General features: G+C 47.7%; 6 protein-coding genes across 6 annotated transcripts; 5 read left to right on the top strand and 1 right to left on the bottom strand.

The window, feature by feature from the left end:
• Positions 1-4912: 4912 nt before the first annotated feature.
• Positions 4913-5971, top strand: QC761_0048410 (uncharacterized protein; the record flags this gene model as incomplete). The annotated part of the gene is made up of 1 exon (XM_062872441.1): positions 4913-5971. The coding sequence occupies one exon, from the start codon at positions 4913-4915 to the stop codon at positions 5969-5971; it is 1059 nt and encodes a 352-aa protein (XP_062733007.1).
• A 172-nt stretch (positions 5972-6143) lies between these two features.
• On the bottom strand, positions 6144-7449 carry QC761_0048400 (uncharacterized protein; the record flags this gene model as incomplete). Its single annotated transcript, XM_062872440.1, has 2 exons — positions 6144-7021; positions 7095-7449. 2 exons carry the CDS (start codon positions 7447-7449, stop codon positions 6144-6146), a joined length of 1233 nt encoding a protein of 410 aa, XP_062733006.1.
• Positions 7450-11967: 4518 nt separating this feature from the next.
• On the top strand, positions 11968-14643 carry QC761_301160 (uncharacterized protein; the record flags this gene model as incomplete). The annotated part of the gene is given in 8 exon segments (XM_062877270.1): positions 11968-12077; positions 12200-12233; positions 12294-12938; positions 13002-13425; positions 13431-13818; positions 13860-13978; positions 14001-14372; positions 14399-14643. Coding segments are annotated over 8 exon segments (2337 nt in total).
• Positions 14644-14987: 344 nt separating this feature from the next.
• Positions 14988-16123, top strand: QC761_301150 (uncharacterized protein; the record flags this gene model as incomplete). The annotated part of the gene is made up of 2 exons (XM_062877269.1): positions 14988-15068; positions 15130-16123. The coding sequence occupies 2 exons, from the start codon at positions 14988-14990 to the stop codon at positions 15979-15981; spliced, it is 933 nt and encodes a 310-aa protein (XP_062733004.1). The 3' UTR covers positions 15982-16123.
• Positions 16124-16226: 103 nt separating this feature from the next.
• Positions 16227-17742, top strand: MIA40 (Oxidoreductase). Its single transcript, XM_062877268.1, has 3 exons — positions 16227-16622; positions 16695-17103; positions 17155-17742. Exons 1-3 carry the CDS (start codon positions 16412-16414, stop codon positions 17501-17503), a joined length of 969 nt encoding a protein of 322 aa, XP_062733003.1. The 5' UTR covers positions 16227-16411; the 3' UTR covers positions 17504-17742.
• Positions 17743-17882: 140 nt separating this feature from the next.
• QC761_301130 (uncharacterized protein) lies at positions 17883-19410 on the top strand (the record flags this gene model as incomplete). Its single annotated transcript, XM_062877267.1, has 5 exons — positions 17883-18152; positions 18209-18371; positions 18441-18490; positions 18560-19020; positions 19089-19410. 5 exons carry the CDS (start codon positions 17883-17885, stop codon positions 19126-19128), a joined length of 984 nt encoding a protein of 327 aa, XP_062733002.1. The 3' UTR covers positions 19129-19410.
• Positions 19411-19694: the final 284 nt, after the last annotated feature.

Genomic DNA, 19694 nt, shown 5'->3' with positions numbered 1-19694 from the left:
AAAGTTATTATTATTATTTAAAAAAGCGCTTAATAATATTTTTAAATATTTATTATAATTATAAATAAAATATTATATAATATATTATAAAAGGGTTACTTTTAGTAAATATTGAAGGAAGTTAAGTAATAATATTACGGAATAATATTAATAAGAAAAGCTAGAGCTATAAAGTATTTAGAAAAATAATTAAGGAAGGTTATAATATAAGAATCGAGCGTATATAAAGTTAGGTAATAGGACGGTATTAATAATAAATATTTACGGATCGAAGTTCGGAGGATATATAAGTATCGTTAAAATTATAAAAAAAAATTAAATAATATTTTAATTAATTAAGGATTAAAAACGACGTTAAAGAAGTTATTTAATTATATTATACGTATAAAAAAACGAAGATTATAAAGTATAAGCTTTATAGATTTTTAAAATTATTATTAATAGCGGAACGGCTATAAAGTTTAATTATAATAAACTTTATTATTAAGTTATTAGAATTTAAAAATATAATAACCGGCGTTAAGTACGATAATATATTAACGGTAACCGATAAGCTTATTAAATAAAGATACTTTTTACTATATAAAGAAACTTAATCGGTAAAGTAATTAACGGATATAATATTACGGTATATTATTATAATATATATATAACTAAAGAAATTTATTACGGATTATAATATTAAATTTATATTAAAGTTTTAAAAAGTATTAATAACGAGGTTAAGGGTAGTAAATAAAGCGTTTTTAATTTATTACTTTTAAACGGATAGTTAAACGGAACGGCTTAATTAAATCGTAAAATAATATTTATAGAATTATATTAATTTCGAGTAAAATAATTAAATTAAATTATTATTTATAGTATAATTAATATATAATATATTATTAATAAAGATTACGAAAATTATACTTTTCTTTACGAATTTTAATTACGAAGTAAACTTACGGTAAAGGCTTACCGTTAAGATACTTAGGGCTAAAATTAAAGTAAATAAAATATATATACTTTATAGTAAATTTAAATAAAAACTAAAGTTTATAAAGGAAAAAATATAGAAATACTATAATATTAAAAAGCTTAAAGAACCTCGCTTTAAAAGGGGAAATATAATATTCTTTTTTATATATAATTTATATATTAAAAAACTTAATAAGAAATTAAACTATAAGAAAGTACGTCCGTTTAAAGTTAAAAGAAAGATATTAAAAACGATATTCGAATTAAAGTTATTTAATATAATATATTTACGGTTATATATTTTTTATATTTTATTTTTAAAACCTATATTACTAGTAAGTAAGGCTAATATATTAATAGTAACGAAAAACGAAAAAAAAAAGTATAATATAAAAGAGATATTAAATTTACGGTTTAATAGAGGTTAATTAAAATATTTAATTAATTAATTAAAATATCCGCTTATAAATAACTTATAGGAACTATAAATATATTTTAATTACTTAAATAAACTAAAAGAATTCTACCGGTAATACTTAAACCGATTAAAACCTAAATAAATAAAAATAAATTTAGGCTTAAGAAAACCTTATTGGATTCTTTTAAATTTAAAAGAACTTTAATAAGAGTCGAACCTACGCCTCTAATAAAGTAATTAGCGTGCTATACGCTATACTATAAGGTTAGAAGGTATAAGGAGGACTAAATATAAGTAACGCCACGCGCCTTAATTACTTTAGGAAAGGAAAGGCGTATTACCGGCGGCATCCTATATAATTAAGAAAGAAAGACCGGCTACATTAAAATTAAAGGATAGGTTATTAAGTAAGGACTAACTAAACTAGTTTAGTATATTAGAGGTTTAGTCGAGAGAAAAAACTAAAGGAGGATTAATAATAAAAGAAGCCTACGCTTCTTCCCGCTTTAGATCTTTAATTACCCGCTACTCGCGAGTAGCGAGGCGACGGAATTTAATAATTAAGGTACGGCGCTAGATTTCTATTCGCGAGAGTTTCGAAGCGGCTTATAATATAGCCGTACGAACCTATTACTCTTCGGCGTTTAGTTTCTCTTTTTAATAGTATAAGGAGGCTATTAAGGCGGAAGTAAGACCTAGAATATTATAGTCGGAGCGACTGGAACGTATAGAGTAATTAAATATAAAGGAACGTTTAAAAATGCGGTAATCGGAAATATTAAGGGCTTTATAAGAGAAGTAAGGAAGTATTTTATTACCGAAAATATAAGTAGCGGCTATAAGATTTTAATAACGAAAGGTATTAGAAAGATCTTTCGGCGTAGATTTCTTAACGCAGTTAAATATTACGTAAAATTAATAATAAAGGAAGAAAACTTATTTAAAGTTATTAATAAGAAAGATAAACGAGCTAGGTTACCGGGGCGTTAGCCTAAAAGAAAGTATTATATTATAAGTTTAGTATAGGACGGATTATAGGGCTACGGGAATAAGGGCTAATCGGAGGAACGTATAAAAAAAACTAATTATAATAAAGGATAATTAATTAGTACGCTAAAGGTATTAAATAGATTAAGTAAAGTATTTAGTTTGATTAGGGTATTAAATAAACTAAATAGTCGTAATTAGTATATTAAGGGCACTAAGTAAAAAGTAAATATAGCTTAGTATAAGGTCTATATATACGGAGGAACTAGCTAGTGTAGATAGATAGTTCCGTAATATACAATTCAAGTTATAGTTATAGTATCTTGTAATTACATTAAGATATTTTATCGTATACTGTTTAGCTATACCGAACTAGGATTATTTAGAAATAGCCTTCAACCAGTAACCCTTTTAGAGGTTCTAGATAGAGGTTCGTTATACCGGGTAAAATAAATATATCGCTCTCTCTATAGTCGTAAGGAGCGTCTTTTCGCGCGGGGTATTAAGAAGGAGGATGCCTAGGTAGTATAGTCCGCCGTACCGCCCTTTAGTTCCTCGGATATCTTGTCACAACCCTGGTACAGGACGGGTTGTGGGGCCACGGGGATAGGGGCCAATCGGAAGAACGTACGAGAATAGCCAATCACAGTAAGGAACGACTGATCAGTGTGCCAAGGGCACTGAGCAAGAAGTAAATATAGCTTGGCACAAGGTCTATATATACGGAGGAACTGGCTGGTGTAGATAGACAGTTCCGCAGTATGCAATTCAAGCTTGTATTCACGGTATCTAGTGTTTACATTGAGACATCTTGTCGTACACTGTTTAGCTGTACCGAACCAGGATTATTCAGAAGCAGCCTTCAACCGGTATCCCTTTCAGAGGGTCTGGATAGGGGTTCGTCATATTAAAGTATATCTTTTAGGATAGGAGAGCCTTCCTTCCCGGGGTAATCATTAAAAATTAAAACCTTTAAAAATAATAGTTTAAAAATTAATTCGATAAAAACTAGTATATAGCTATATTATTAAACGGTTAAATTAATAATAACTTTACTATAGGATAGCTTAAAAAGGGTTTTATTTTGAAAACTTAACTAAAGGACCTATTAAAACTATGTTTTTTATTTATAATAATTATAATTTATATATTATTAACGATTTTATAATCTAATATTATAAAAATAATATTTATTTTCTTTTCTTACCCCCTTATTACTTTTATATCCTTTAACCCTTTAATATTAATTATTTTTATAATATAAAAAAATGTATAAAAGGCTTATAGCTATAAACGACGCCCTTATTAACTATATACTTAATAGTAAAGTTAATTTAGTCCGGCTATATAACCTTATTTATAAATAAAGCTTTAGGAAAAAAAAATATTATTAGCGGCTAGCGTAGGATAGGATTATAGCCTATACGTAGGCTGATCCGCGGTCTCTCCACACCAAAGTCGTCCAATGCGACTAAAGGTGAGGTTTTGGAGTTCCGCGAACACATTTGCAAGCTGTTTGGCTACCTTGGTATGGTATTGTCGAGGGATCGATCTTGCCAGCCCACGATCGAGTTGATGGCCACCCAAGTACTCCATCAAAACATACGGCTATCCGAATGGTCCGTCTATGGAAGTCTCAAATTCAAAAATACGAGGTATGGGGATACTTGTATGTTGGCGGACGATGTTCATGGTGGCTATCTCGCTCAGCAACGAGGTCTTGGTGTTGTCATCGGTGGTGCGATACGGAATCCGAGCAATCCAATAGATGTTGTCAGAAAAGGTAAGTTCAAGAACGAGGTGGTTGAAACCCGTTGCAAACTGGGTTAGGTTTATGTCGCAGTCAATATCGGGAGGTAGGCTCGTTTGATATCTGCGCCGCGAGTCCATTGCGCACTTCTTTAGATGCTCAAAGTTTGCTGAAGACAGTACTAGCTTGATTCGCTTAGATTTGTCTGACTCCGGACCTAGGCCAGCAGAACCTGACCAATGTTCACTCGGTCTTGCCATTGTGCTCGATGTTGGCGGCATTCAGATAGAAGCTGACGCTCGGAAAAAAAAACTTTGGATGCGCAGAACGAAGAGGAAGAGCGGCGAGGGGAGCAGGCCAGTGATGCTGAAATGAAACTAGAAGAAGCGGTCGCGACAGCGGGCCGTTACAGTAGTGCAGTCACGCGACTGAAGAAGGCTAGGTAGACAATAGCAGGCTAGGCGCGTCACGTCGGTTTGCAGAATCGAAAGCCGCCAATCACTTATCCTTACATTATTAACCTGCCTTAAATAGGTGGACTAACCTTGAGTGGGTTCCTCTGACGTGTACACTGTACTTTACCCCGCAGATCCACAAGCGCTGCTGGATTCGGTATTGATGCAGTTGTTGGCTGCCTGGCATACGACCCTTAACGTATAGTGGGTCTTGTGTCAGCTTTCCGACTTGCAAATAAAACCCACTCTTCGATCTCTGTTTTGTTTTGAACCGCGGAAAGACATGTACATCTCTTGATCCAGACACACTGACACCGCCTCCGTTCACTTGCACGACACACTATGGCACTCCTCAAACTTCCCCCCGAAACCTTGATTCAAATTTTCGATCATGTGGGCTCATCCTATTTTCGCTCGGATCTGTCACGCCTCACAGTCTGTAAGCAGTGGAGCGAATATGCCCATACCACGTGCTTCCAGGATCTTTACGTTACTCAGAAGACACTACGACGCTTGCTGTCTTCTCCGTATGTGGAATCAAGTCTGCGTCTAGTCAAAAACAGCGTGGAAACCTTGGACCTGATTTTGAAAGGCTTTGAAGACTGGGACTCTATTCCGCTGTCTGGACACGATCCGCAGGCCGTAAATGTCTGGAATGGCGCTCATGGACACGCTGTGCGCGCAACCTGGACAACAGAGTTGAATAACGATCTCCTCTACCTCGCCGCCATCATCCAACAATCACGGAGACTGCGAATCTTACGCATCCAAGCCACCAGTGAACTGCATCCGCTACTTCGTTTTCTAGAACGTCGTGACTACCTTTTTCTATCCACAATACGCGCCTTCTTGTTGGTCAGCAACCTAACGAGTCTAGAGCTAGATCTATGCGGTACTCGACTTATACCGCATCAAAGCCAAGAGCGCGGTGAAGGAATCCATGTCTGCACGAGTATCGCCGCGCTTCTTACTACGCTACGACGTTTGCGACTGCGCATGCGTAGTATTTGTGCCGATGTTCTAAGACCCCCACAGCATTGCACCGATCTGAAACTGAACGAGATGCTCATCAACCTCAGTCTATCCAACGAGTCACCTGTAACCACCTCGGCAGCGCACGCCACATGTTGCGGTTCCTCTACAGGGGGGTTCCTTCAACTGAAAGCGGATATGGAGAAGCAGGCGCAAGTTCTTGTGGCACAGATGGCTGCCCCAAAAATAGTGAGGATATTGGCGCATGCGCTTCCACGTATTGAAATGCGAGCGTTCGATGTCTTGACTGGCAGAAATGTCGCATTGAGTGAGGGTGCGGAGTGGGATGACGAGGGCGAGGTTATCGAGGACCAAGTGTCGGACGACGAATCCGAGATTTCGGACCTTTCCTCAGACGACGATGAATAGTGAGGATGAGGACGAGGACGCTGAGTAGACTGGGGAGAGGGTCAGGATGGGCACCTTGTACTGGTAGTCAGAAAACAGTTTGTTGGGTAGAGTATAGTTGGTGGCAAAGATCAAAGTTTAGCTTGGTTTGATTTCGGCCATGCCATGATTTCTTGAGGCTGAGCCCACCTCCCTACAAACCGAGCCCACTTCCCCACAAGTCCTTGAATCGCATAACTTGACCCTTCTCCAGGTAATCGGCCCCTCTGACTGCCTTCTTCACCCATATCCCGTCACATTGAGAGACTGCCTGGAAGAAATCGAGCTCCACATAGCTTTCTTCGAGCGACCACTCTGGCCACAGCTCCCTCAGCGTGACGTTGTAGACCTTCCGCAGCTGCGTTGTTTCCCACTCCATCCTGTGTATGAAGTACAGCTCATTCTTGCATTTGTTCTTATCGTTGCACTTCTCAGGTATCTCATCCATGTACATATGCAGCTGCGGCTCCTCCTCCCGAACTGGCTCGTCCAAGACCTTGGGAACCATGGTCGCCATCCATAGAGGCATTGCTGAGATGGATTCCCAGTCCAAAACGGCCGTGATTTCGCCTTTTTCATTCACCAAGATGTTGTTTAGATGGAGGTCGTGGTGGTAGAGTGCTGTTGTCTCTGCTTCGTCCGGATGTGCGGGAAAGACCTTGGGAACAAGAGCGAGCAGTCTCCGCGCCACAGGCAAGATTTCCTCGGCGTCTTCTTTCTCGTCTTCATCGTCCGTCTTCTCGAGGACTGCTGTCTGGTGTACTATGATGATGTTCAACACCGCGCTCAACCAGTCATGGCTAGAGCGGAAGGGGCCTCGTGGAATGTCGTAGTAAAGATGATCGCCCATAAAGAACTCGTGGGACACCAGTAGACCAGGAGAGACCTTGTCCAAATCTTCAGCGCCATGTCCCTGATCGACTTGATCGACTTTCCGCAGATCCAACGTCCCTATGCCCTGAATATGGACTCCGGTTTCCCACGTCCCGACAACTAGGCCTGGAATGTCGCGACCCGCTTCGTGAAGACGACCTTTTGCTCCAAGGACATGGTCCGCCACCTTCGATGCGCCGGCGCACCCTCCATCAGCTCCATCAATATCCACTCGAAACCGATCTCGTGTCGTTGGTGTCGTCAAAAGCAAACACGTTGGGGACGGGGATCGTGATGTTCTCGCGCACCCAGCACAAGGTGGCTACCTCGGCGCGGGTCTTGTGGCGGGGATAGACGGGCAGCGAGACGCGCATCATGCGAGGGCCGCTAGCAGATTCGACGATGTAGAGTTTGTTGAACAGGCCGGATGTGTGGAAGGCGACGGTGCAGGGGTCCTTGGGGGCGATGCTTAAATGCTGGCGACACACGTTTTCGATTGCGGCAATCGAAGGGTCTCGCATCCACTGCGGCACAAGTTCAAACAGTGTCTCTTTCCATTCTAACCCATCTTGGCTTGGCCGCGGCATCGCTAATATGGTTCGAGAGTTTATTATCACAATCAGGTTTGGCCATGGCTAAATGATAAGGTATGCTTGCAACAAGGGCGAGCGTTGATATTGATTCAGCCAACCGGGCGAGTAAAATGGGGGGTAACAGGGCTAGGGCTATACTACTCCATAGTTGGACAAAAGAAAACGAGGGTGGAATTCAATTGCTGCTATCATTTGATTGCTCTCAAGGCCTTGCTCACTTCCCTACTACCTAGGTACCCTGTCCACCGCATCTTGCCCGCCACACCTTGTCAAATTAAAACCTGTCGGGATGCAGCTTCTTCGCTAGATTTTAAGTGAATGGCAAAACGGCCCAAAAAATGCACCTCTTCCGGGCTGGTGGGTAGGAGGAATCTGTAAAAAACACCTAAAATGTAGGTTTGTGCTGAAATTTTTTTACTAGATAGGTGCCTGGATAGATAATAGGTAGATGCGTTACCAGAACAATACTCCCTCACTGATTCCGCACATGTGGGTAGGTATCCAAATAGGTAGGTTGCGTAGTTGAGGCAGCGATGGATAGCGTCTTACACACAGTATCGAATGAACGGAACGGTATGATTACACGACCACTTCCCCATTGCAACATTGCAACGGAGTTGTTGGATGGTGCGAGGCAGACTGTGACGCCTTGATAAACACACACCCCCTCGACCGCCGTGTTCCGTCCACAAACAGACTCCTGTTGCTACCGTTGCTCGCAGCAGCGTCACTGCGCTCCTGTTTGGGTGCACCCGGTGTTGGGTGCTGCAGAGTGCAGACCATCCATTACCATTCGTCTTCAATTTCCCTCATCGCGCCATTCTGCTTTCACGTCACTGACGACAGGAGCGCTGAGGGTCAAAGGTTAGGTATTGACACAAAACGTATCGAGTTCCGTTAAGTTTACCATGCTAAGTACATACTGTATGGAATAGAAGGGAAAGCCCCCATGCCTTGCTCTTTTACCAGGATGTTGACAAAACTTTGGCGATGATTGCTGGGAATTAATTTATTGATTTGTCTCTGTTCTTTGGAGAGTGCTCACCCGCCGTTTATATATTCTGCGGATAGGCAGCCGACCTCCATTGTTTTCCCATCGATAGAAAGTGGTTCGTGCACCGACTCCGGAGGGGGCCAACGTTCCGAATGACTCGACTGGAGGCTTGCTTGAGTGCTGTTTCCAAGCGAGGTCCGGGATTTCCTGAGCTGATTTGTCTGCTTTCGATGAATGTCCTATTGAACGATGTGACCTGGGTGAACGATTTACAAAGTGCTTGGGAGCTATATTGGGACGCGGTGGGCCAATATGTCTGCAATTGGCTGGACGAGGCTGGAAAAGTTCGGGTACTTCCGCAGTGGTTACCATGAATAAACACGAGATACTGAGCAGAGGTGTGACCTTTTTGTTTATTTAAAGCCATACAGATTCAAGGAGAACCTGACCGATATATCTCTGCGGGACTTTCCCCACTTCCGGTATCACAAAGGTTGATACCTTGATTCCAAGTTGTGAGTACAAACATGGCTTCCCCTCACGCCCCAAAACTATTGGCTTCGCGTGCGGCCGAGTCTTCCGAAGACAAACAACGGAAGTTGAACCATCGAGACACACAGGAGAGCCAGGATGAGAGCCAGGAGGGCCAGGAGGGCCAAGAGGCGAAGGGGTCCATGAATTCAAGTCTGTTTAGTATTCGTCAATATATAGCTCGATCACATGCCGAGATAAACATACCCCCCAGACGGTGCTATGTCGGTGTAATATCTCCTACGAGTACCGGTTAGCGGATATTCTAGTTTATTGCGTACCTTGCTTACAAGCTCTCTTGTTCAATCATCTCGTAAACGTCAAGCTGTTGGAGAGTTGACTGGTGTAAGATGGTTCATAAAGTTAGACAGGATGAGAGATAGGATTTAATGGCATTTTAAGGCTGCCCCGCTCGGCATGAAACAGAGCCATCACTTCAAGAGGCGAGCCGTCCTGGAACAGACACCCGGTCTGCCAAGGCAATGGTCAGCAAATGTGGCAACTTTGGCCAGGTCAACATAAGTCATCTATTGGACTGGAGGAGAAAATTCCGTACAAGTATCAATCATGGTACTTTTCACTGGGCAAGGAGGGATCTCAACAGCAAGCCTGGGAACCGAAGTGGAGGGTGCACCACTTGCTCGCCGACTGTTACTGAAGTTTTGAGATGATAAAGGAAGAAGAGCGCGATAATAGGTGGGCCTGAACGTGAATCTGATACAAAGAGACTCAGCGAAGGAAGGAAGGCACGAAGGAAGCTAAGAGCGAGAGCAAGACAGGGAGCGGAACGTGCATCCAAAGCCTTCACTCACTATGTAGAGGATTTATTTTCCACTCATATAGACTCCGCCGATCGACCCCTGCTATATCCGATCTCGAGCGTGCCAGCATGGAAAGAGTCAGGCCATTCATTTGCTCCTGGGGATTCCCGTTCCCTCTTTCTTCTGTAGCGACCCAACTAGTAGCAAGGACGGAATATGGCGGGGAGGAGCGCGTCTACCTCACCAACAAGCTGTCCAACGCCGAGTTCTGCTAGTAGCTGTACCTTTACGTGGACCATAATCTTGATCGAATCGACCCAGCCAATATCAGCCTGGCCTTGGCAAAACATTTTACCACTGATGGATGGCATTTGAATGAGCGGGTCAAGGGCTGTCATGAGTCGCTGTGGAGCGATTCAAAATCTCAGCACATCAACAGAAGCATCCGGCGCCTTGTTTCTCAGATGCCATCACTTGAAAGTCTGATGTAAGAATGCTCATCAGCCTCTGGCTATGTCCGGCTTAGGTATTTGTTAATTACACCGTCAATGCAGATGAGAAGAGCCGTTTCAACTTGAGCCTGGAACACTGAACGCCGTTCGACAGGCGCGTCCTGTGCTGAGGAAGCTGCGCATCAGTTTCCCTAGCCTTCTTCGGCTGAAACCGTGCTGGGAAATCGCTCATGATCGGCCTGCTGTAGACTTTTACTCAGGCTTTGAGGGGGCTTCCTGTTACCATCAAGACTTTGCCTTCTTTCGAAACCTTCAACACATTTCACTGCGCAACTTCTTTGATGGTCCAAACCGCTCACGCCAGCAGACTGTCCAGCTATTGCGCCACTCCCCGAATCTTCACCGGCTGGAACTCAGCTTGTCTGCCGAAGCCGTTGTGCGACAGCTTGAACGCGAGGGCAGCTTTGGCGTGTTTGTCCACTTCTTTGATCGGCTCTGTGATGAGTATGCCGAATCAGGAGGGCAGCCTTTACGCCTCACACATTTGGGTCTCTTCGACGCTATGTGGGTATGTAAACCAGAGTCGTTGAGGAAGAAGCCAGCTGATCTCGCCTTCCTTCAAGAGGTCAGACTCAATACAGAGACTATCGAAGATTACATCACCGACAATTTGGTTGACCTATTCGACTCCGAGGCCCTTTGGGGCTATGCTGTCCTCGTTGAGACAGATAGAGGGTCTAAATATGGCCCTGCCTACCTGGTAGGTGCCCGGGAGTTGGAGATGCGTCGGCCCCGGACCCCGATGCAGTTGGCAGAAATGTCCCTGGTCCTTGGAGGAACTTGGGGCAATCAGAAACTGTTGGCAGCAACAACGAGGCACTCCCTACAGGGTCTGGTTGTAAACATGAACGGACCTGACCCACGCCGAAGCCTCGATTTTCTCCTCGCCACCCTGCAGAACATGCACCGGCTTGCTCGGTTGTGGATTGTGTCTGCCAACATGTACAAAGACCTTCCTTTATTGACAAAAGCCGCTCAGAAAGGCGGCTGCCGCGTTTCCTGCCTTGCGCTGCATCGTGATCGGGTGGCGCTGCTGGGAGGTAACGGGCAGAATTAGCGGAAGCGTAGAATTGGAGGAGATTAGATCGAGGAAGAGGGATTGGTAACGGAGCGGGAGACCGACTTCTTCTTTTCCCATGAGCTTCACCGGGGACGATGTTTGTGACATAGGTAGTACCGCCCTCAAAGATGACAAATACACCATTAAAGATAGTGATTATGCCTTGAAGGATCAGGTAGTGAATACGAAGTGAAAGGTTGTGACAGCCGCTTTTAAGATAGGTGATGGACCTAAAGTATAAATTTTAGTGCTTCAGGATTAGGTACCCGATAGGCCAAGTCAAAATAATCGAGGGCGTTGTCATGATCTTTTAAAGTCTTTGTTTTATATTGTAGTGTCCACCATTTTGTCTACGACGTGCTGCCTCACATTAGAAGGGGGTCTTCGATGGCCTGGGGTTTGATTCCATTTGGACTGCAGGCCTTGGAGCACGTGACCATCAACCAATGTCACGGACGAATTTGACGCCGAGGCGTTGCGGCCCTCTGGCGGCAATTTATTCGGCTGATACTTTGTATTGGATGGATGCCGTTGGGCTCAGCTCATTGGTTCGGCTATCCTTCCAGTTCCGAATACCCCGAGATGCTAGCTGTGTGCTTGCCGTCATGGCTGACATACCATTCTGCAGGCTTTCAGCTGCTACTGCGCAAGAAAATGGGGGGAGATGTGAGCGAATGGGACTTTGATCTTGAACAATTCATATATGGGCACACAGTCTCAGCCCCTGTGCCTCACTTTGGAGCTGGAAACGCCGGACCTCTGGGGTATCATAAGTAGCGGGGGGGTAAGACCCCTCCCAACGAAAGTTTTGGGCTTGACAACTACACACTCTTTCGCTGAGCGGTTGGCAGCTGAAGCACCGGACAATTCGTTTTAGATAAGCCAGCCGTCGCGTTAGACGAGGACAGCAAATTATTATGGTAAGTCTGTTGAGAAATGTCGTGCGCATTACTTCCCTCGCTCATCCTTGCCCATAACAGGCTTGCCGACAACTCTACCCTCCTCCATCCAGCTCGGATACCGAGACGCACAAGATTGACATCTTCGCTGTCCATGGTCTCAACCCGCGGAGCAAAGATATCTCGGCCCACGCGTGGGATACATGGCGCGCACCAGAGGGTCCAGAGGGCCGTCTTTGGCTGAAGGAAGACCTTCCCCACGTTGTGCCCGATGCGAGAATATTACTGTATGAGTACGACTCCAAAGCTGTCTTTGGCAAGGACAGATCCACCTTCGTTGACAAAGCAACAGAGCTCCTGGAGACTGTGCGATGCGAACGCGACAAGGATGATACTAGACCGATACTATTTATTGGACACTGCCTCGGGGGGTTGTTGATCAAGCAAGCCCTGATCAACGCTCACAACAACCCCAAGTTCACCGAGATCAAGGATGTCACCACAGGCCTGGCCTTCTTTGCGACACCCCACAACGGCGGAGACTGGAAGCTTCTGAGCCTTGAATCTCCCGTGGCCAGAGTTGCAACTGCCACTGGCTTCCAGCCCGGAGACGACGTCATGGAAGTGTTGAGAGAGGGCAGTCTGTTTTCCGACATCTTGACCGAGATGTGGCAGCACCAAATGATGAAATATGATATCATCTCGTTCTGGGGTTCCGAAGATTATGTGAGAGCTCACCCCTCTGTCTCAACCCGTTTGCATGGCGGTCTAACCTCAGGCCCTTCCAAGACTGTTTCCCCAAAGAGCGCCAAGCTTGGTCTTCCAGGCAATGTCGAAAACGTGGTGAAGCTCAACGGCGACCACAGCTCGCTGTGCAAGATCGGCACCACACAGAAAGACCAAGACAACCTCAAGAAGATTCGACGAAATATTGAGGATATCTACAGCAAGGCGTTGGAGAAACAACCACAGCCAGCCATCAGTCAGCCTAGGATTCCGATCATTAATGGCTGGGATGGCCAGGACCGACCCTCCCCTCCGGTGCTTCCACCACGACCGATGTCGGCACAAAACACCCCTGGAAGGAGATCCGTCTCGCCGCAGCCTCCCGCCTTTTTCTCACCACCATCTGACCCGGGCTATGTCTCGTCAGAACCCGGCGCGCAGGAAATCTATGGCGACATATATCTCCCCACTGACCCAGCTGATACAGGTCAGTTCGAGAGGCTGAACTCAGAAACGCCAACAAGTGGGAAGAAGTGCGCCAGTTGGAACGACAGGTATTTGAAGAGCACCAGCGGGCGCTAAGCCAGGAGAACGCCGAGACCATCAGTGCAGCGTATGAGATCGCCTACACGGCGAATGGCACGGGTCATCTTCTAGACTGCGAAAGATGGACCGGCTGGGCGCTTCAAGTCGGCGGCCAATTCTTGAACCCCAAGCATCCCCTGATCCTGAAGCTCAACAGGCTCGAGGGCGAGATCCTCACGGACAAGGGCGACTGGGAGGACGCCGAAAACATCTTGGCCAACACTCTAGTCAACCAACAGGATGCCCTCGGTCCCAACCACCACGATACTCTCACAATGAGCGTGCTCCCGGGATGGTATGCCATGCTCTCAAGCGCCCAGAAGAGGCCCAAAACAGGCTGCAGCACCGTCTCGCAGCCCTCTCCGAAGTGCTGGGCGATAACCACGTCCTGGTAGTGTCGGCAGTGATTGACCTGGTCGAGATCAGTACCCCCTCGCCAGACGCAGACCCTTATGGTCTCGAAAAGACAAATCCCAGTGATCTCTGCCGAAGTCGGCATCCGAAACCTCTACAATAAGCTCAGGCAGTCGGTCGGTCCCACCAACCAGGTCACCCTCCGCGCGCTGAGGAACCACGGCAAGCTCAAGATCCTGCTGGGTGATATCACCGAGGCCGGCGACTTGCTACGTCGAGCCAAGTCCCAGACGGAGAAGACGCTCGGGCTAGACCACCTCGATACCATGGCCGCGGTGGTGGCCATGGCAATACTCTACGCCAAGACAGGCACCCCACGGCCTGATGTCTTCCCGGCTGCGTCAAGGCCCTGGATGGAGCTTTACCTCAAGTGGCTGGAGCCGAGGAAAGGACTCAAGGTTGCAGAGGTCCAGAATGCGCCATGCTGGGCATGTCGTACGTGAAGGATGGCCTGTAGCTAGAAGCCGAAATGTGCTTTGAGAAGCTGGTGACGGCGTATCAAGGGACGAAGAAGCAGGGGAGTACAGAGTCCCAGCAGGCGAGCATGTGGCTTGAGACGTGTAGGATGACCACGCGTACCATGGGGGTCGCGAGGAACAGGGGGTATGGGGGAGGTGGGAATGGTGGTAACGGGGCAAGGGGAGGCGGTGGTGGGGGAGATCTTGCCAACCTGCTGGCCACGTTGGGGCTTGGGAGAAATAGGTGATATTATGGTTTTGCTGATGACGAGATTCTTTGCGGCCTAGTAAATGTTAGCATGCTTTGCATTGTTCCACTCATGTGGTTAGGGTTCGGTGTACGTGCCGATTGTCAAGGTTCAGGAGAGAGCAAAGTTGTAGGGTTCCAAATGCGCCATCAAGCCTCTCGTTGGGTGTGATGGACGATAAAGTAAGCTCCACTACACACTAAGGTAACTTTGAGCCTCAAAGAAGCCCAAGGCACTTTGGAATTTTCTCTTTGGCTTTTTTCTTTTTGTCGTTTAGGCATCTGTCCACGCTCACCTTGACAAGCACCATACAACCAAATACCGACACAGGGGCTGGGGCACACATGAGCGGCAAGATCAACATCCAGGAAATCGGGGACGCTTACGCAAGCGGACGAACCAAACCATCCAGACCAAGGTTGCAGGTATGCATTCCAACCCCTCCAGGAACAGCCGTCGAGTCAAATATGACTGACGAGGAAGCAGCCACGCAACGAATCGATCATCGCCGAGGCCGAAAGAGAAATGATGCACCCGGTAGATCTCGGCAGCCCCGTCACCCCACCAGGGGATGACCACTGGGACGACGATGACTTGGTAGAAGTGTCGATGCCTAGGACGCGTGACAACATCAAAGCGGCCTGCATAGAGAATGGCATCGCTGCCTTCAGCCTCTACGCTTCCAGGAAGTTCCGCCGAGTCAAGAACGCCCTCTTGTACGACTCTGCCCCGATCGATGACAGCTGGGAAACTATCAATTGGGACGAGGAACAGGAAGATCGCATGCAAGGGAAGGAGCAGGGCAAGGGCAAGGGCAAGGGCATGGCTCCCGTGTACCATTCCTTTGTGTCGTCCGCTCTGTCGGGTAACGAGAAGCCGCGGAGGTTCAGAGGCGATGCTGCAGTGGATGGGCAAGAGGCGCGGGTATATCATGCTGGACAGCGCGGTGCCAGGGGGGAAATGATGAAGCCTCGCATGCGGACAGCGAATGTCCCAAGACAGACAGAAACCCATCAGGCTGCTTCCAAGAATGCCGACAGCAACCTTGTCCAGCCTGCCGAGAAGCCTGCCGCGAAGAAGTGTGACAAGAAGTCTTTCGAGAAAAGTACCGAGAAGGCTATCGAGAAGCTTGCCCAGAGGGCTGCTGACAGGGCTGCTGACAGGGCTACTGAAGAAAACACTGAAGATATCACCGCTAAGTGTGAGAAACCAGCCGAGCCAGTTGCGGCGCCGGTCAAGCAAAAGGGAAAACAAAAGAAGAAGAACCGCAAGTATCAGAATGAGGACTGGCTCGCCGAGGAGAACCAGCTGGATGGGTCGCCATGTGCCGCCGAGTAAGCGAGGAGATTAAAGAGTGGTGGAATGTTGACAAAGGCAGCTATAGGTACTATGAAGAGTGTTTTCTTCTGTATTTAGTGTACTAGCAGCAAAAACTCCGAGATAGCACATGTCAAAATAAATAGGTAGCTCTGTTCCTGGCAGGTGTCATCAATCATGTCAGTGCAGTCAAGAAATGTCCGTGCCGAAGCTGACTGAATTTGTGGGGTTCTTCCCCTCCATTGGCCAATCATAGTGCATCCGGTAAATTCCCTGCGCTGTGCCGGACGGGCCTTGGAGGCCATCACCAAAATTTTGGGATCCATCCCATCTTCTGCGGCAGCCGTTTGTTGATCACCGGACTCGGCCGGAGCACAGTGTTGTTGAATTCTTGTCTTGTACTGCTTTCTTCACTACCACCCACCACTTTCCAATCCAGTCTGCAGCCAAAATGTATCGCTCCGCGCGCTGCGCCTTGCGCGCAATTCGGCCAGCGCCGACGACGACATCCAGCTTAGTAACCGCTCCCACCCGCCGGTTCGCCTCGACATCGGCCTCCACCAAGAAGACTGGCACATGGAAGGGAACAGTGGTGCGATGGGGTCTTGCCGGTGCTGCGCTATACTACTACAACACCAGCCCAATCTTTGCTGATCAAGTCCGTAAGTTACTGCCTTGGTCTCTCATGCCTTGCTGCTCCATCATGCGGTGCTAATCATTCTGGCCCGGCACAGCTCAACCACAAACCGCCCCCGCCGAGTTCTCTGAGGCCGATCTCCCCACCATCGACGCCCTCATCGAGGAGAAGCGTCGCCATGCCCCTCCCCCACCCCCACCACAAGCTACCAAGGCCGCGGTAGCAGCCGAGATTGAGCAGGTCGCCAACGAGGAGGAGTCTAAGCCAACAACCGAGTCCCCAGTGACGGCTGCCACAGAACTTGAGCCTGGCTCCCCCGAGGCCCTCGAGCAAGAAGCCTCCCAGCAGGGTGCTTTCAACCCCGAGACCGGAGAGATCAACTGGGACTGCCCTTGCCTGGGCGGCATGGCCCACGGTCCCTGCGGTGAGGAGTTCAAGGCGGCCTTCAGCTGCTTCGTCTACAGCAAAGAGGAGCCTAAAGGCATTGAGTGCATTGACAAATTCCAGTAGGTTTTACCGTGCCACCACTTCTCCGTGATGCTGACAAATGGAAACAGGGGCATGCAAACTTGCTTTAGACAGTACCCCGAGATCTATGGATCCGAGCTGAATGACGACGACGATGACGAGACTGTTGTGGCCCCCGAGGGCATCGAGGTTGCGACCAAGGCTCCCGAGTCTGACGCGAAGTCGGCTGAGCAAGCTGAGAAAGATCGGGAGGTCCAGAAGTTGGTCGGGGATATCCAGGCCAAGAAGAAGAAGGAAGCCGGGGAGGAGAAGAAGGAGCAGGCCGAGAAGAAGGTTGAACAAAAGGTCGAAGAGAAGAAGGTTGAAGACAAGAACGCGGTGCCATCACCTGTGCCCAAGGAGGCGGTGGATGCTACCGATGCCAACAACAAGCAATAGCCGGGTGTTGGTAGGCCGGCCTGTACAACATCACGACAACAATAGACATTCTCGATTAGAGTTCTAATTTTAAGGGGCCGGTTCGTTGGGTTGGGTTAGAGAAAGGTATTTAGCGTGGTGCTAACGGAACAAAACCCGACCAACTGGGTTGGATTGTATGTTATCATCCTGCTGCTTTGTGTATAAGGTACATTATGTACCATTTAAAGGCATCAATACTTCAAAAGCGGTCTTGAAAACCTACACTAGGGCTGGAGTGGACGTGGGAGATAGGAGGGTGAGGGCTGTCGCTGACAAACGTTCCCATGCCTGGCTCTGGACCCGCCGAGATCTCGACTGATCCTCGGGATCTCGCAGGCCCTAAAACGTGACATCTTGGATGCCTGAGCTGTCCAGGGGTATGGCGATGCACGACAAAACAAACGGCATCAGAAACGGCGCTGAACAGGCCCAAGCTCCAGCAGCTTCGCGGCTGTTCGATTGGTGGGCTGCCTTGGCCCTCGAGAGAAGAAGCGGAGCCGCAGACGTCATCGTGGCCAGGAAGGGGCTTGGCGGTCTCTCAACCCCCAGCTCCCACCCGAGCGCCCGCTTCCGTTCATGGCCGGCAACTGGGCAGAAGCAATCAAGCTGGGCCTTGCCAGGTTCTGAGGTCACCTTCCCCTCCCTCCCACTACATCACCTGCTTTTTGCCAAAAACATCACCAGTCTCTCCGACCCACGATAAATATCATCATCACGAGCCACGACCGTTTTCTTTTTCTACTCGTTTGTCACTTGACACTGCAACTCACCACTTCTCTTTGTACTGTATTACTGCTGCAACACCCATTTCTCCCATCCATCACAACTTCACAAACAGCCAACACAAGTATGCTTGCTTCGTCTACGTCGTCGACAGCCTAATCGCAAACAAAAACATTTGCTAACGTCGTCGCAGTGTCGTACGCTGAAGTCGCATCCAAAGGCCCCAAGCAGACTCCTGAGGAGGTATGTTCCCGTCACAGCTTTTCTTTGTCTACGTAGTTACCTTGCCTCTGATGCTAACAACCATTTCAGGCTGCTGCCCCTCAACCACCCCAAGTCGTAGTCGATGACTCCACCTCCACCTCTTCCCTTATCGACGTTGACACCCCCTCTGTCCGCACCGTCCCCTCCGATTTCGCCGAGCAAGAAGTCAAGACCGACACGCAGGCTGCCCGGATCGAGCGGGAGGAGGCTGAGAAGAAGGCCCGAGCCAAGGCCGAAGCCCTTCGCGCCGAAGCTGACCTCGCTAAGAAGAAGGCCAAGAGCAAGGCAAAGAAGGCGGACACCTGGTTGACGAAGCGGTTCGAGAATATGGGCGATGGTCCCGCGGGCGCGTTGGCTGTGGCGAATCTGATTGCCGTTATTGGGTTGAGCGGGTGGTTGGGCTTCAAGGCTTGGAACTCGTATGAGCGCGGTAGACTGAGCTGGAAGGATGTCGGTCTCGGGCTGGGTCTGATCGGTGCTGTTGGGGCTGTCGAGGGTGCCTTCACCAAGTGAGTAGATGTTTTCTCCGAGAGAATGAGGCGAGCGGCAGGGGCAATTGCTAATCGGTAACAAATAGCTATCTCTACAAGGCTAAGGGGAAGGGCAAGGAGCAATAAGCGACTACGTGGAGGGCGGTGGTTCGATGAGGCGATATTGAGGCGGATGTCGGTAATTGGGCATCAAAAGTGGGAAAAATGGTTCAAAGGCGGGGTCGAACATTCAGCTCCCGTCCATACCACACTGAATAACTTTCCAGGCGGTTTTCATTTGGCTTTTTTTTTAATGTCACGGGCATGGGTTACGACAGGACATGGCATGTGGATTCTGTATCTCCTCTCAGCTGTTCTTTTCTTGTCTCTGGTCAGGCTTTCACGGTGTCAATTGAATGCTTTCTCATCGAGCTGTTTCCCTTGGAGTGGGTGAGTGTGCACAGGGGTATGATGCGCTAGGTCCACAGTGACGCAACTGCCTCCATCCACTAGGAGGGGACAAAATGTATCCACATTTGACGACGACGCTCTTTGGCACTCAGAACATCAATACAAGTGCTGCCACATTCTCATAGTATGGGCATGTTTTTGACTTTCGGCCAAGTCCATAATTTAACCGTCCTGGTCTGGGGGAGTCGGACTCACATTAGGGCCCTGCACATAATACGAATATCCACCATCTTTCGTGAACG

The sequence above is a fragment of the Podospora bellae-mahoneyi genome, chromosome 3 (assembly GCF_035222275.1).
Source record: "Podospora bellae-mahoneyi strain CBS 112042 chromosome 3, whole genome shotgun sequence".
In the NCBI taxonomy this organism is placed as follows: domain Eukaryota; kingdom Fungi; phylum Ascomycota; class Sordariomycetes; order Sordariales; family Podosporaceae; genus Podospora; species Podospora bellae-mahoneyi.
Note: the sequence above shows the minus strand (reverse complement) of the source record. Positions and strands in the feature narration are given on the sequence as shown.